The 17,687-nt window shown below is 35.0% G+C and overlaps 1 protein-coding gene across 4 annotated transcripts in view; it reads right to left on the bottom strand.

Moving 5' to 3' along the window:
* The window catches only part of AGMO (alkylglycerol monooxygenase), a 345,189-nt gene that overhangs the window by 152,371 nt on the left and 175,131 nt on the right, over positions 1–17,687 (bottom strand). For all 4 annotated transcript variants that reach the window (XM_053553827.1, XM_053553824.1, XM_053553826.1 and 1 more), the window contains exons 10-12: positions 16,543–16,659; positions 6,937–7,019; positions 6,290–6,395 (exon numbers count right to left, since the gene is read on the bottom strand). In XM_053553827.1, the coding sequence (XP_053409802.1) occupies positions 6,290–6,395; positions 6,937–7,019; positions 16,543–16,659 (306 nt within the window). The remainder of the gene's footprint in view (positions 1–6,289; positions 6,396–6,936; positions 7,020–16,542; positions 16,660–17,687) is intronic.

Genomic DNA, 17,687 nt, shown 5'->3' with positions numbered 1-17,687 from the left:
ACTTACCATTATGTGTGTCTATACTAACAAACCATATGTACGTATTCCGCGCGCGCGCGCACACACACACACACACACACACACACACGTGAGTCAGTACCTACACCTTTCCCAATTAAGGCAGACAGAAACAAGTAGCCTCCACATCTCACCCCTGCTGTTTCTGTCTCTCTCCCTGTATAATCTCCTCCCCTTGAGTGTGGATGGGACCCTTGGCTTTCTACTAGCCAATAGAATATTGCAAAGGTGAAGGGATTTTGCAGACATAATTAAGGAAATAAATGAGTCTGTTTTGATTTAATAAAACTGAAGATTATCTTGGATGAGCCTGACTTAGTCCGATGAAAGCCCCTGGAAGAAGAACTGAGCCCTCCCTGATGCCAGAGTCTCTCCTTGCTGGCTGGGTAAAGTAACCATCCCTGTTGAGAACACCCATGTGGCCAGGAGCTGCAGGCACCCTCTGGGACCTAAGGGCAGCCTTCGGTCAAAAGCCACCAAGAAGCCGGGGGTCTAAGTCAGACAGCTGCAAGGAAATGAACTCTGTCAGCAAACTGAATGATCACAGGAGTGAATTTTTCCTGATTTGAGCCTCCAAATGAGCACACAATCTGGCCAATCCTTAAATGCACCCTTTTAAGACCATGAGCAGAGTATGGAGCTAAACTGTGCCTCGCCTTCTACCCACAGAAACTGCAAGACAATAAATGTGTGTTAAGCTCCTAGAATTGTAGTAATTTCTTACTCAGCAATTAAAAAGTAATATAGTAATTAAAATCTAAATTCCACTAGGACAGGGCTTTGCAAACTCTTCTGCTTGCTATTGAAAGCGTTAAGCAAGCTGGTTTAGCTTATCCGGACATTTATTTATCTAGTGTTAGGACCACACTTTGCTGGTTGTTACTAGGTTTATCTCACTACTTAAACAGTCTGGGGTGAATCCTGCTCTAAACTTCTCGCTGTATTCTTCTCTTCTGTAACGTGATCTCCAACGTCCTCTCTACCAGTTCAAATTCTATACATTTCTTGTTCACATCTTCAGCCGATATAAGTTGGTTTACTGTTGAGAAGTGGAACGCTTTCATTTTTATAACCTGAACTAAAAACTATAGTCAGATTTCATAATTTTTCTGCGCTCTAAATTTAAAGCCCAACACCTGTTCTTCTGTAATCAGCCTGCATTATTTGACACTGATAAGCAGATGTACATGTATTCTCAGATTTATATTTTCACTTTTTAAAGTCCTAGTTTTCAAAATACTATTGAAATTTGTATGTCTTTGTATATATGTGCGTATACTCTAAGAGAGTAGATATAATTATTCTTAAAGAGACCCACTACTCACATGTCAGATACTATTCTAGGCTCTAAGGAATATATTTTTTTATTGCTCCTTTGAATCTCAAAATGACCTCTTGGGGTTTTTATTTTCCTTTTAGCTGAGGGAACTACGCTAGCGGAACTAAGGTATGGTCACACAACCAATTAAGTGGCAGAGCTGGGATTGGTACTTAGATTTGTTTGACTTCAAAGCCAGTGCTTTGGTTTCCAGTATCCTAAACCATCTCCTTAAGTAAATAAAAAGTTAAATGAAACAAAATATCCATACGTCTCAAAATATATGCAATAAGTATTTCACGTTATCTTATATACCTACGTATTTATCAAAAATAGCCATTCAATACTGATCTTGTTTTCTTCTTTTTGTTATAGTATTCATTACGCTAAACATATTTAAAGCTACTAAAATTAGACAATTAAATCAATCTCAAATTCAGAGGTGCATTGTACAAAGAACAAATTACATGTGAACTAACAAACAAAAATGTGCCTGCATATGTGGATGAGAAATGCATGTATTAAAGAATGGAGGATTATTTTTCCATCATGTTTCTTGTGAATGAGAACTAAAGCTTTTTAAAAAAGATGGGAATTGGTGATAAAAATATCTGTTGGACCTATTCAAAGAGAAATGTACAAGTGCATGAACTAATGGCTGCACATCCTAAACGGGCGGCTGAGCCTTTGTGTCGCAGCATGTTACATTTATAAACAGCAAAAGTCCCACACCCTTTCTCAGTATTCTTGTGGATATAAGCTGAAGAAAGTAAACCTTCCCCATACAGGTCGCAGGATTAATTTCAAATTATACTTTGTATTTTGCACTCAAAAATGTCACTAATCAAAAGAATCTAACTAATACTTTAAGTGAGTAACAATTTAAGGTCAGTTTTCTGGTGTGTCTGCATTTGTGTATGTGTGTTTTAATTTTAAGTGAAGCTAGCAGTGTGCTTTTTTACAAAGACTATTACCATGCAAACCAGTTGAATCTGACATACATAATAAAATAATACCTGTGTAAGGGAAAACCTCCAGCCAGTCTTTTAGAGAAAAAAAAGAGTTACAAGGCTAGAAGTAGATGTTGCCAATTATATATCATTATTTATAAGAGAAAGGGGATTAATTTTCTCACTGACACTGATTCTAGTGATAGCTTCAGGAAAAATGAGGCGAACCTTGTGTCTTTGTTGTGTAATCACTCCTGGTCAGCGCAGCAATTCATACTGAAGGGTCGCAGAGGTCCCTTTATTTGGTTTTTGTACTTTATAAAGGGTCACAGAGACCCTTTATTTGGTTTTTGTACTTGAATGGGGCAAAGAACAGTTTTATTGAAACTATGATAAATGGCCAAGATTTACATACATTTCTGCGAGAGAAAAATTGAAAGAAAACACAAATTTGAAATTTATAATTAAGACTAGTAAGAACTGGTAACTGGCTGTAATTGTTAAAATGCCAAACTTTAAAAGGACATGGAATAAAGAAAAATGGATAAAATCATTAATAATAAAATACTTGTGTAAACTTGACTCTATCTACATATTGACTTCTGTTCAGAGAAGACTTCCTTATGTTTAACCATTGGGCACTGAAAGGCTTAATTTTTTAATTTTAAAAATGATAATAATAATGATAGAGAAATTATAGTTACTGTAAAGCAATGATAATAATTAACCTTTATCAAGTGCATTCTTTCCTTTGGGGCATCTACTTTTTCCACTAAACCAAGTGAAGTGTAGACAGTTATCACATCATGTTTATGGAAAAGTTTTACTGGCAAATCACATGTCATTCTTGAAGAATTGGCCGTGTATGTGCCTAATAAACTGAAATCAGTTTTAGAAAGAGTAGCTAAGGACCCTGACAGATTCTGCCATGGTGTTTTCCCTCACTGGACTCATAATCCAAAACTAAATATAATGCAAAGATGAATTATCCATACCAGTTGTTTTTTCAAAACACTTTTGTAGTTATATTGATAAGACATTTTATTATAGTTGTTCACATTTTCCAAGTTACTTTTGCTATGTTACAGCTGTATTTCTTATCTACAACCTTTGAGGCAGGTACTTAACTGGAAGAAAGGGTTCCTTGGTGATTAAGAGTTATGGCAGGAGACTGAGTTTATAACCTGAATTATTAATTTACTACTTAAGTGCACTTGAACAAGTTGTTTACACCCCTCAATTTTCTTAATATAATAATAATAATAATTTTTTTAGTATTGTATTTGGTTTTGGTTTATGATTCCAGTGAGGGAGAACTCCATGGCATAATCTTTCAGGGTCCTTAGCTACTCTTTCTAAAACTTTTTTCTTTTTTTTTTAGAGACAGAGTCTTATTTTGTCACCCTCGGTAGAGCGTTGTGGTGTCGCAGCAACCTCCAACTTCTGGGCTTAGGTGATTCTGTTGCCTCAGCCTCCCAAGTAGTTGGGACTACAGGCGCCCACCACAATGCCCAGCTATACTCTTTCTAAAACTTATTTCAGTTCATTATACTTTGTTTGGCACAGGATGAAGGGAAACATTAGCAAGGTGCTTAAAACATAATAAGAGTGTAAGACATGTTAGTTCTTGTTAAACCTACCCATATTTTCCAATTCCACAACTTGAGTTCAAAGTGATAGATAAAGCAAGAGTCAAAATAGGGATTCATCTGACTTTGTTCAACCATTTTGTTCCTTCCACTTCTCATGTTAGTTGTCCCTAAACTTGACTTGTGGATCTCAAGCCAAGGAATTATTTCAAGGGAACTTTAAGTTCATATGAAATAATCATGATAGCAATAATAATAATAGTACCTCACATTTATTGAGCACAGCCTATGTGTGAATCACTGTGCTATACACTTTACACATAGTATCTCATTTATTCCTCAAATTCCTATTAGTTAGATGTTATCATCTCCTGCTATTACAGATGATAAGGCAAGACCAATAATATTTAAGGTCAAGTTTGCTAACTGAAACACAGCTAGTAAATTCTCAAGCTAGAAACCAAATTCAGGCTATGTGGTTTCAAAGCTCAAGTCTTAACCATTTACCTTCATCTATTAACTAAATAAGTAAACAGGTAGCCTTTTACCAATAGAGGTAATCATATTCAAAATTGGACACATTATACTTCCTTCAAAATCTCATCATAAAAGACTCCCCAAGTGCAGTGTGTTTTTGTAAGCATACATTTCATATGTTTAAAGCATTGGCTAACTTAAGGAACTTGTATTCTCTATTTGTCCCTGAAACATGTTGAGATAAATTATCTCCATGTATCCAAGAGTAGTTTCATTAAGTGTCATTGTTACCTTTTGAGCCCATAATTAAATGTGCCCCTCATTTAATGTTAGTTAAAAAGATATTTTCTCTGATTTTAAGTTTTCTTTTGACATACACATATCTGAATTTTATTGAATATGCTTAATTTACCCTTCTCCATTTGGCCTTTGATTACAATTTCAAGAATTGTAATAAATGAACACATTATATTGATTTTAATGCCTATTTAAATGCAGATGGTATTACATTAGATGATATCCAAGATCCCAATGTTAAGATCGTATGCTTCATTTTTAACTTCACATCTTTTAAAAGAATATAAAATAAATTCCCATAGTTTAGAAGTTTTAAAGGTACCAAAAAATATTAGCTTAATGAAGAATCTTCCCCTTTTCGTTTTTTCTAGCCGTCCGATTCACCTTCCCTTCCCACATGTAACACTTTACATTCTTCTCTCTCTTTCTAGATATACAGTATTTACATACAAATAATAAATACATTTATATATATACAAGACTTCTTCCCTGCTTTTATATATGCAAGTGCATTGCGCAGTAGCCTGCTTCACACGGCATCCTAGATCGTGTTGTGTTGTATTATTGAGATTGCTCCATACTAATACTAAAGAGTTTCCTGTTTTCATTTCATAGATGCACATTACACTTTGCAATGAACCACAACTTTTAAACAGTCCTCTATTAATGAGTAATAAATTATTTCCAATCTTATGCCTTACAAATGAGCTGCAATGAGCAATGTTGCATACACACACAATTTCCACATGTGGGAGCGCAGCATTTTATAGCACGAATACTCAGAAGAGAAATGCCATGTCAAAGGGTGTGTGTATTTGTAAATTTGATAGATATCACTAAATTCATTCAGAGGATATTGTTCCTATACACACAATCATTGGCAAATGATGAAACTGTCTACACTAATTTTTTCATTGATGATGGGGGGATGTCAGCATTTATGTTTCAGGCTGAAATAAAGTTACAGGTTGCACATTCTGAAGATATTGGCAGGTTTCTCAGTACCAAAGTTAAGCAATTTTGAGCCCTAATTTTTAAAAAAATACGCTGTCTATTAAAGCACTAGTGATGGTGAAGAAAAAAAAAGATTTTTTAACCATTGCTTAGATTCTGAAACAATAAATGTATTTCCAAAAGTTCAATGTAGTTCTTGAAAGATCAATTTTATTATCACAGAAGATCATATTTTTCTTTTGTAGGAAAATATCATTCACTTCAATGATTTTATTTCTGTAAAATTATTACTTTGGAAATAAAATTCACATAACATCTTAACCTCAATTCTCATATTAGAAGCTTAAAAAATTCCAAATGACAGAAGATTTTGGCTTCTTTGCCAAAAGTACTTTGTACAATCACTTTCTGAGAACCTACTACATGGTCTGACTTCTTTATAAACATTATGTGATGCAGTTCGTTCAACAACTCAGTAAGGTTTATGGTATCGATCTAAATTTAGGGACTGGAAAACTGTGCTCACTAAATTAGCTAAAGGGACACAACTAACAAGTACTAGGAAGCAAGTAAATAGGTAAAACTGTCCCACAAATTAAGTAGACAGAAAACATCATTGTAAAAATGGATGTAAGATGCAATAGACATGTAATCCACGCTAAAGCTCCCCAAAGGATATGTCTTACCTCACAAGCAAATGACAAGGATGGGACAAGAGGTTTCAAGTGACCAAATCTGTACAGCAGTAAGAACACCAAGCAACGAAGAGTTTCCATAAGGGCTGCTTCCGGTCTGAAAGGAAATGTCATTAACATCCATTAGCTTTAAATATGCTGTTCACACGGCCACATGCTATAATTATTCATGATACTGTGATAAACTTTAAAATATTCAAGAAGTATATAGTATTTTAATATATTTAAGAAGCATGTTCCTCTGAAGCTATTTGCAAACAAGCATTAAATCAAGAAGGAAAATGCACCTTTTTAGAGAAAATCTGTTCTTCATGAGGTTATTGCTGTTTTTGAGCACTGTTCAGTTAGAGTGAAGCTAATCGTCAACTAATAAATACAATTATCAGACACTAAATTTCTAGGGTATAGAATCAGACTTCCCTCACTGACCCAATGCCTTTACACTTCATTTATTTAAAATATCAATTGTTAGAAGTGATATCGTTAACTTCTGTACCATATGGAAGAAACGAATACCAAAGTTTCATATTTTAAAAACTACACTACAAAGTTCCATACCATACTGATATTTTTCTACTCTGTGGAAAGTCTTAAACTGAGTATAAGAGGAAAACAAGTGAATGAATTTCACTTCTTGCCTTTGATCCAGAAGAAATCCGATGGAAGTCAAGGTCAGGATAATGAAGCAGACTCTCAGAAGCAGAGTTACTTGTGACAGTGCCTGTCAAACAAGTACGGAGATCAATAACTCCTTCAGAGGAAGGAACATCAGCAGTTTAAGCTGACAAGACTACAGCCCAGACTTTATTTTCTATTACACCATTTGTCACTGACCCTTTTCAAAAAGATTGACTTTGCAGACAACATTTTGGTTTCCTCAATGTCATTTAGTTACCTTTTTGGACAGTTGGAGAATGAATTAGGCAATTTCATAATGACACATTGCTTCAAATGTTTTTTCTAAAAATCCTCATTTGAAGTTTTCACTTCCACAATATTTTAAAGCATGTGAGTCTCCATGTTTGGAGAAATCACTAACATTTTATGAGTAAATACCATGTTTAAGCTATTTTTAATATCACCAAATTTTCATGGTTTCTAATCCAAAGCTTACTTGAACACAAAAATATTTAAAGAAGAAGGTGCTTTGGAGGGCAAACACACTTATGAAAGAGATCATATTCCTATTTAATGCAACCTATATATACATAGTATACATGTCAAATGTTATTTTGCATAATTATAAGAAAGTTTTTTGGTCTGAATCATTAATTATGTGTTTACGTGTACAGATTTTCTTTTTATTGTTTGGGATTCATTGACAATACAAAGAATTAAGATACAATGATTGCATTTGTTAGATGAAGTCTCTCCTATAATTGTGTCCCGCCCACAAGAAGTGTGCCATACACTGTGACCCCTGTCCCCTGTCCTCCTCCCCTCTCCCCGCTCCCTCATTCCCCTACGCCATGCACAAATTTCATTACAGTGTTTACTGAGCATCTACTATTCTACATCCCCCAGGCTATGTGTTCACTTTAAATTTTTTATATTTCTCCCCAAACCTTGCAGAGTAGGTGTCTTTATATCTGCTTTATACATTTTTTAAAAAGGTAATCAAAGCATTGTGTAACTTTTCCACCATTATATAGAAAAGAAATGATGCCTTTTAAAGTCAAAATAGGCCTGCGTTACCTCAAAGCATCACAATGATAGAAGGCAGTTGAGCACCACAGTTAGAAAGGCTGGTGGCGGAAATCTAAGGAGACCACATGGGTACAGCTTAGAGCCAGGTGAATAGAGTTTCAGATTGGACATGAATCACTGAGCTCAGGGGGATGGAGGCACAGCCCTTCAAAGATTCCTTAATCACTGATGGTACGTAAGGTTCCTCTTTATCAGAATCTCACAGGTATGATACAACAGGTTGGCTAGAATAGTGACCAAACTATTTTGAAAATACTCCATTTCCCTTTTTTCCCTGAAATAACTACAGGTCATTTCAAGTAATTGTTAGCTAATATTTCTACCCACAACTAAATTGCATCTGTCTGAAGCTATAAGGATAAGCAAAAGTCACCAGTTATAATTTCTGCTCCCAGGCAATACCTCAATTCCATTCCATCTTAAAAACCTGCCTGAACTGTCCTGGCCAACTTCCTGGCAGGGAGGCAAAACTGGTAAGGGATTTGTAAAAACTCCAAAGCAACAGTTTAATAAAAGAATATTGCTGAATGGTCAAAAATACGAATAAAATGTATCAGAATGTTGATGAATGAGGGTAACTGTAGGTATCAGTTAGGGGGGCTCAGTGAAAACCAGATATAGGATGGGGGGCTCAGTGAAAACCAGAATGTCTTAGTGGAGAGACAGAGAGTGTTATTTCAGTGGATGTTAACAATGGCTGCTTGTTAGAAAAATAATATCAGAAAAATATTTTCTTGGTGACAGAAGTGACTAAGGTGTGCTGAATACACTAATGTTCCATTAAGGTAAACATTTTGTTTCTCAAGAAAAATGCTTCTGTCATTTCTTTGCTTCCCTCTGATTTTGAAAAATTCATTTAGAAGGAAGAAATGGTTTGTGCCTAAAAAACTATAGTACACATATGATTGAAAATGTTTTATAAAAACATAGAAGTTATGTGAATCTATCAGCCAGGTATGCTGATTTGCATAGGAAAATTATTTTATATTTCTTAAGCTCAATTATGTATTCAGAAAATTCGAAATATGAGAAAATTATTTTATATTTCTTAAGCTCAATTATGTATTCAGAAAATTCGAAATAAAATATGAGTTTGCAAGGACTGTCATAAACACTTAGAAATCGTGCCTGGCACAAAATAAAAAGTCGATTAACCGTCATGATTAGTATTATTGTTACTGTATTCAAGGGCTTAGACTCATTTCAATGACAATGAGACAAGTGAGAAACAAACAGAAGGGCTATTAATTCTTGCAAATATCAGGAAACGGAAATGAAGAATACATATTTCAATTTTGTTATGGAATTTATGATCCGTGTACAAAAGAAGAATTCCTCTTTCTTAAATTATTTCCTAACTACTGGGATCAAAGTGGGAACCCATTTAATACAGGAATCCAGCTACAGAGTCAATATCTCTACCTGGCTGACGGGCATCTGGAAGTTAGCACGTCTAAAACATTGCATTTGATGTCCTTAAAGTATTAAATATTTTAATATTCATGTTTTATTCCTTAAAAATAGTTGTTCTAAAATGTTTTTAGTTTAAAGGAAGTTAAGAGTATTAAAATAGAGAATTCAATATAGAACATACATGTTTTCCTTAGAGTCCATTTTTCTATGTTAGCCTTCAGTTTTTCTATGTAGCATCCTTTGATAGGTTAATAAGACATAATATAATCAACTGATCTCCAAATTTTACACATTCACTTCCTGAATATTTATTGAGCATATGCTGGAGACTATGGCACATATAGGTTAAGCCAGTGCAAAAAGAGCAAAATCCCTGACCTCGAATTCATACCACAGTAATCCCTGCTGCTGGGATGACAGACCAGCTACCTTCAAGCGAGAAGGAAAAAGAAAAAGAATTTATCAATAGTCTTCTGTGTTTTAAATGATATATGAAATCACATATTCCTTAATAGATTTTTATAACAGGAAAGATTTTATTTTTCATTGGGTTTACTCCCATTTCATAACGTCAACGGTGGGTGTATCTTTCACAAAAAATATTTCTGAACTAAATCACTAAAATGAAATTATTCTAAATTAACCTTTGGATACTTTATCAATCCTTATCAAGAAAAGCATATGAAGAAGTTTGGAACCATAAAAGTTTGTGACTCAAAGAATTATTTTTACTGTTTCAAAATTATCTTCCAAATCCCAAACAATGTGCACTTATTTTCATAGGTTTCCCATTGTGGGAATCACCTCCAATTTTGCATTCCCCAAAATACTGGAAGCACCCTATCCCACCCCCTGAAACTTTCTTTAAATAAAAGAGAAAAAATTACTCATGAAGAGACATTGACTGCATAGGAACTACATGTTTACAAGTTTGATGTGATGTTGCTTAAACCATCAATTGAATATATGGAAACCCTTCTTCTGCCCACAGATACTCTAAGGAAGAAAACTCTTTTGTTCTTAAAGAGTGTAGTCAACATTACTTCTTTTCACATTTCCCCACTCATAAATCTCGCAAAGGGAGATACAGACCCCATTCATTACATCCTAAAATAACAGTATGCTTCTATATTAAAGATGTATTTTTAAATTTTATGCTTTATCAAGATGATACTATATTTTCCACAAATTTATCCTAAGGATTTAGGAATGAAAATGTCTCAATTTTGATACTATTAAAAATGCGGTGCCTTTTCAGTAGTTTCTTTAAAATGTATCTGATAAGAGCTACTGAAGTTATTAGTTTGATTCAAAATTATCATTTTCTCAAATATCTGTAAAATGAGCTTAGTCTTGCCTCACACTTGAACTCTAAATCCTCTGGCTAGGTTTGCTGCTGCACCTATAAAGCTGCCCTCATCACGCCTATTGCTCAATGGTTTCCCCCTTCCAGATACTTTAAGCTTCCAGATTCGTCATGCTGAATTCTAAGGCTCGAAGTTGCTTTCCAGTGTCACAACATAAACACAGGAAAAGGGGACAATGTGACACTAAGCACAGTTTATAACTCTGTGTGGGGCTCAAGAATCTGTCTTGAGATAAAATCTTTCTCTTTAAAAGAACTGTCAATACAGGCTATCATTTTATCCCTAAACTTTTGGAACTCTCTGGATGGCTATCTTTGAAGCATATTAAAAAGAATATAATTGGGATGAACATTTTCTAGAATTGGGAACAAGAAGCAAACACAGTAAATACATCAAAAATGAGAATGAGTTGGCCAAAAAGTTTGGTAAAGATATAGTTCACAAACATTGAATTGACTTGAAGTTACTCAGTTTCTACAAGAATTATAAGAAAAGAAGCCAAAAATTGCATTATATTTTGCAAATACTGAAAGATTAGGTATTTGACAGTTCTATTTTAACCTCTAGTTCTATTCTATTGAAATAGGAATGTGTACTCAACAAGATAGAAAAAATGAGTCCAGATTTATCCTCTAAACTGAAAACAATCACAATATATCTAAAATGATTGTTTTCAAAACACTGGACACTGAGCAGCAAAGGATAGTGAGGTCAGGGCAGTACATATTTTTATTTCAAACATGTATTCATGATATCACCCCATGAAGTGGACCCTGGCAGCTGAGGAATTGATTTCCCAAGCATTACTAAACCAAAATCAACAGAAAAGCCTGTGGGTCATATCACTAAACTAAACACTGTATATTTAAATATATGCCTCACAAGTTTCAGTAGGAAAGGAATATGCCTTTTACACCTTTGTGGTGGCCATCCAATAGCTTTTTGACTCTCAAAATTATTTATGCAGTACCTAAATCATAAAACAAGTAAGCATTTATCTACTCAAGTATATGCATAAATAGAAAAGGCTGTGGGACCACAGCAGGGTCCCCAATTACAAGTCAGCCACAACTTTCCTATGTGATTATTGGCTGCAGTGAATCTGGAAAAAAATATTGCTGTTGGATTTTAATGCCTTTGTACGCTTTTAGACATCCCTGAACCTGAAAAGGCACTGTGGATTTTTGCAAATAAGCAAGCTTTCTTCTTAGTCACACAGCATGTTTTCAGCAAAGAAAAACACATGTGGGAAACAAGCAAATGCACCTTTCAGAATTAATTTGTGTCAGGAATGAAGCTGTCTCCAATTCTAATTTTAGTTTGAAAGGGTTTCAACACTTGCTATTTCTCTTCGTCAATGTATCTTCATGAGTTTCTCATAAGCTTTTAGTGACGGCAGAAAAATCTCATAAAAACCATACGATATGTCACATCTTTCGATACACAGAGTCTGGCTGTATGTTTACCCGGGAAGCACTCACAAGTGCCCAGGCATTCAAATCTTGGTGAACTTAAGGGCTCCTATTTCAAAATCAACATGGAAGCTTCAGGAGCTTAAAATGGGTAAATTTCTATTTTTGTTTCTTTTCACTAGTACAATTTATTCAGTAAAATTGAAAAAAAAAATCAATAATGAAACTGTATCAATATCAAGAGGTGCATATTTATATTTTCTCATGGTTTCATTCTACTATCTAAACTCTATTAATTTATATGTATTTTAGTTACATGTGGGATGACTGTATTGAGCTAATGTATTAAAGGAAGTAATTAGTGATGGGTTAGTTATACAGTACTTGAAGAAATAATTATTAGGTCTTAGGATAAGCATCTCATTAAGTGTAACCAGTTTGGGCAGTTTGCTGTCTACATATACACTGCTAAGAGTGATGTGGTCCGTGCTACTATTATGGAAGCTTTGCTCCTAGAATAAATTCTTGAGTTCAAATTTTTGGAGGCTAATGGCAAACAACCTGATTCAAAGAGGCATTAGTGGTAGCACATGTAAGAAAGAGCAAATGATAAGCAAATATATAACCATTCATTAAATTCTCAACATATTTCTGGTCACATTGTTTGCCAGTTCTCGTTTTCACTTCTCAAAATGGAAACTAGAATCTAAATCATTGTTTTCTGCTACAATCAGGAAAGTCTATTACATGTTTCTCTGTACCTTTTTCTTTATTTTTTTCAATTGTGGGTAGACAGAAAGCACATGCAAACTTATCTGTTGTTTAAAATCAGAGTCACTATCAGGAGGAATATTCAGTTACTAACTTTGAACACAAAAAGCAGAAATGCAGATGGACAGCATCAGCAGTTAAGGTCTTCAAATAATGTTAGCAAATAAAATGGCCTTTCTCAATATATTTTTTGAACTTTCTAAGAACTTCCTATAAACCAATTTTATTTAGCAGGACACTGTGTGACATACACTATTGGTTGTCCAACCAGAAAATATGTCCCACATCTTCTGTACTAATACTGTGCTGATTTTGTCCAAGTGAAAGTCAGGAATGTGCTCCAGGGAAAATTGAGCACTTTATCCTGAGGGCGTGACGTGTACTGGGTACAATTCACTCACTGAGAATCCACGACCTGATGTTAGTTAACAGCTTCAGTGTGGGCATGTCCCAAAGAATGAGACATGAAGGGCTGTTTGTGGGGAAATTATATTTTTCTCTTATTCTTAAGAATAAAATGAAATAAAATCAATAAGATACTCTAGGAAAATTGAACTTGCTTCCTTTGGTCACATTTTGTAAGGACAGGATGACTAGAGTTGGGGCAGTTATTTTATGATAACAATAGACAAAATATTATAGAGAAGTCTTTTTGCAAGCTCTACATTTGTGAAGGCTGACTTAATCCCCTGGACCTAAAATGATACCTTGCAGACAGGTTTATATGTTGCAAGAGATTAAAGAATATTTTTAAAAAGCATGTTCAGATCACATATTTGTGATTGAGAAGGATTTATATAGATCTAATGTTTGTCATTTTTTGCACACTGGGATGTATTTCTCTTTTTCTATATATGGTCGCCTCGGTTCTTCTTTCAGGCCTTCCCGTTCCTCCTCTGAGACCAGAGGACCCTGTGTAGAGACCCTGCCCTCCCATGCACAGACCGGGCACGTGACCAGAGGATCCTGTGTAGAGACCCTGCCCTCCCATGCACACACCGGGCACGTGACCAGAGGACCCTGTGTAGAGACCCTGCCCTCCCATGCACACACCGGGCACGTGACCAGAGGACCCTGTGTAGAGACCCTGCCCTCCCATGCACACACCGGGCACGTGACCAGAGGACCCTGTGTAGAGACCCTGCCCTCCCATGCACAGACCGGGCACGTGACCAGAGGACCCTGTGTAGAGACCCTGCCCTCCCATGCACACACCGGGCACGTGACCAGAGGACCCTGTGTAGAGACCCTGCCCTCCCATGCACACACCGGGCACGTGACCAGAGGACCCTGTGTAGAGACCCTGCCCTCCCATGCACACACCGGGCACGTGACCAGAGGACCCTGTGTAGAGACCCTGCCATCCCATGCACAGACCGGGCACGTGACCAGAGGACCCTGTGTAGAGACCCTGCCCTCCCATGCACACACCAGGCACGTGACCAGAGGACCCTGTGTAGAGACCCTGCCCTCCCATGCACACACCGGGCACGTGACCAGAGGACCCTGTGTAGAGACCCTGCCCTTCCATGCACAGACCGGGCACGTGATCCAGCCCTGCCCATGTTGACTGGTTCAGTAAGATGCAGTGAACCAAGCCAAAACATTAGATGTAGTATTATTGTTTAATACTACAATAAAGTAGCTCTCTTAGCACCGTGAGGGGGACAGTCTGCGGGAGAATCTGCACTGAGAAAAGCAGAGCAACAAGAAGGAAAGACAGGGCTTGATGAATGATTTCACCTCCCGCATCCAGCACTGACTGAAGAAGAAATATTCCCAAACTTTTCAGTTATGTGAGTTAATAAATTCAATCTGGGTTGAATATCTGTCACATACAATCAAAAAGTATCACCTAACAGTCTTGCCTAAAAGTCTTGTTCAATAAGCTATTTAAAGTAGACTTCTTTCTTATAATTCTGTATATAAATCACATGGAACATATGGAATTGTGATAGTGGAATTATTATACTGAGATTATCGTGCTATGTCTAATTACTAAAAGTAACTCCATAGGATTTATATGTTAAAACTACTGATATAACCTAAGAGTATATCCATTTCTCAGCACACATTATTTATTAATTTCTATTACTAATGGAGTTCTTTAATAGACTGATGTCTATTAATAACACCCCTCATTCTTTGCGAAGGGTAGATTATTCCTGCCTGAATTTACAATTCACTGTCTGCTAATCCGATTTGTATTTATTTTCATTTATTCTGAATTCTTGTATTTTTCTTTTTAGACTTTTTCCTGCAGTATTCTTCATATCTGACGATAACTTTTCTGTCATATTTTTACCAACTTATGTATTATCTTTTTCCATCCTGTCATGAATACTTTTTTGAGTCTAGTTTCTTTTAATTTACTAATTTTCTCTACAGCATCTTTCAGCTGCATTTTAAGTCATTGAGTTCCTCATACCGATTGCCATGTTTCTGCTTCCTAAAAGTTTATTTTAATTATTTATAAAATGACAGAGCACCCATCAGAACAAAAGTACTCAGTTTCCTCAATGGACTCATATTTTCTCAACATTTGCAGCCCATTAGATGCCCTCCAATTTTTGCCAGCTCTTTTGTACATCCTGCAAGTTATTTTGTCATATATTTTATCCAGTATTTTTAGGTGTCCTGTATACCTTAAATATAGGTATATCAAGACACCAATCTGCTTTAAATAGAAACACCTTCTGTTTCTTTCAAGTACAAGCATAATCATACAGGTTTAACTGTGTAAATGTCAACATTCCTGACCCACTGAGGTTATTTCATGAGAAGATGTACATTTTCTTGGTAACAAGGTGCCCAATCTCTTTTCTATTTTGCCTACTTCCAAAATAGTTACCTTCTTGTTTTTTATGTGCCTTTTTGAACTGTTGTAAATCCTTTCATGAAGAATATCATAAAAGTAAATCTATAAAACAAGGACCATGTTAAAAATACCTCTATTTTTATACTTTTTTTGTAGTCTATGGGGCATTTTTACCTACTGTATGTCATTTTTGTTCTTTCCAAATAAAGACATTATACAGGCATTCTTTGTGGTCAAAAAATGACTACTAAGATAGAGATGCCTGAATTAAACTCCGGTCTAGTGATTTTACATTTGCATTAGAAAAACTTGATATTCTGAATGGTTTGGAAAGGACAGAATAAAGGAAACTCTATATTGAAAACTCACTGACATTATCAGGGCATTCTCTAAGTGGAGGTAGGTATTTTGAAATTGATGGAAAGTATGCATTTCCAAACACATTTAGTTCTGACTTATGAAATGTTTTTTTGTTATTTCCTTGTAATTGTAGTATACATTCGTTTATGGCAAATAACTTCGTATTTATCACTTAGATTAACAGCTTACTATTTGAACATTCTATTCAGCAGCACTTGGGATATAATTAATTCACTTATACTTAGTAGTCTAGAAGAATTATTTTACCTGTTTAAATGTGAAATGTTGCCAAATTACAGAGAAGAATATAGCACAGCCAAAACATGGGGAGCTAATTTTCATTTTCAAAGTGACAGATATTATTATTACAGACTGTTTAAAATGGACATCACTTACAGCTGTACTTGCAAAGGTGTCTTCATAAAATGCTAGCATCAGAGAAAACTGTATAACTGTATATATTTTAAGTAGTTGAGACACAGATGATGAGAAAGGAACTTCTTTCCCGGTGACCTGGGTAGACAAGAAAGAAGACTTTCCTTTATATTGTTCTATGGTTTATTCTTTTCACTGAAGTTCATACTAAGTAAAGAGATATGGAAAAAGAAAGTACTTGGTATTTTATTTTTCAAAAAGATTTTAAAATCTTTTTTTTTGGATAGGAACATGTCTGTAAATTAGAAGATTTTCTTCGCATTTCAGAAGCTTTGCAGTTGTGATTTAGTCTTCCTTAAAAAGCTCAATGTAAGAATTAATTCAGCAATCAATATGTATAAATGATAAAGATAGCCAAAATGAAGAGATTGTACCTTCCCCCACTCAAAACATGCCTACAGTTGTATATGACAGCAAAGTAAAAGAAAACAAGGGCAGTATAGGTAATCAAGCTTCAGAAGGAAATATTATTTTATTGGACACAACTTTTCTAAATCTCTGAGTTTTTTACAAATGCTACCTTTCTATTTTCTAATGCAAACTCCAGCACCCATGTAACTTTATAATGCTGTATTCAAGTTAAGTTGTTTTAAAAAAATAATAAATGGATCATAGTTAAATAGGCTTTTTGGACCTGAAATATGCTGATTATTTTCATCTATATCAAGTCAAATGACTGTTCCCTTAACTCACTGTGAGCATAAACACAAGTGTCTGGGAAATTTACCCACAACCACTTTTAGTAACTTGATGAGAAAACAAACTTATTTAGATCAAGATTTTGGTAAACTAATAATATTCACATAAAATGTATGAATATATTTACTTAAAATGTCACAGGCTAAGTTTTCTTTTTTTATTTTTACATAAACATGTATTTATTAGGTTTCCATTTTTTTTGCCTTCACAAAATTAAAAAGGCTTAAAATTTAATAACAATAACAATGTTTAAGACAAGGACTAGAAACAAAAACCTCGTAAAGAACAAACGAACATAAATATAATCAGAAAAGGAATCAGACAATTGCTACATAAAACTATTAAGCAATAATAATAATAATGATGATAATGCAAAGAAAGTAACATTCACGTTGTCAATTAATAGT

This window comes from Nycticebus coucang, chromosome 11 (assembly GCF_027406575.1).
Source record: "Nycticebus coucang isolate mNycCou1 chromosome 11, mNycCou1.pri, whole genome shotgun sequence".
Classification (NCBI taxonomy): Eukaryota; Metazoa; Chordata; class Mammalia; order Primates; family Lorisidae; genus Nycticebus; species Nycticebus coucang.
Note: the sequence above shows the minus strand (reverse complement) of the source record. Positions and strands in the feature narration are given on the sequence as shown.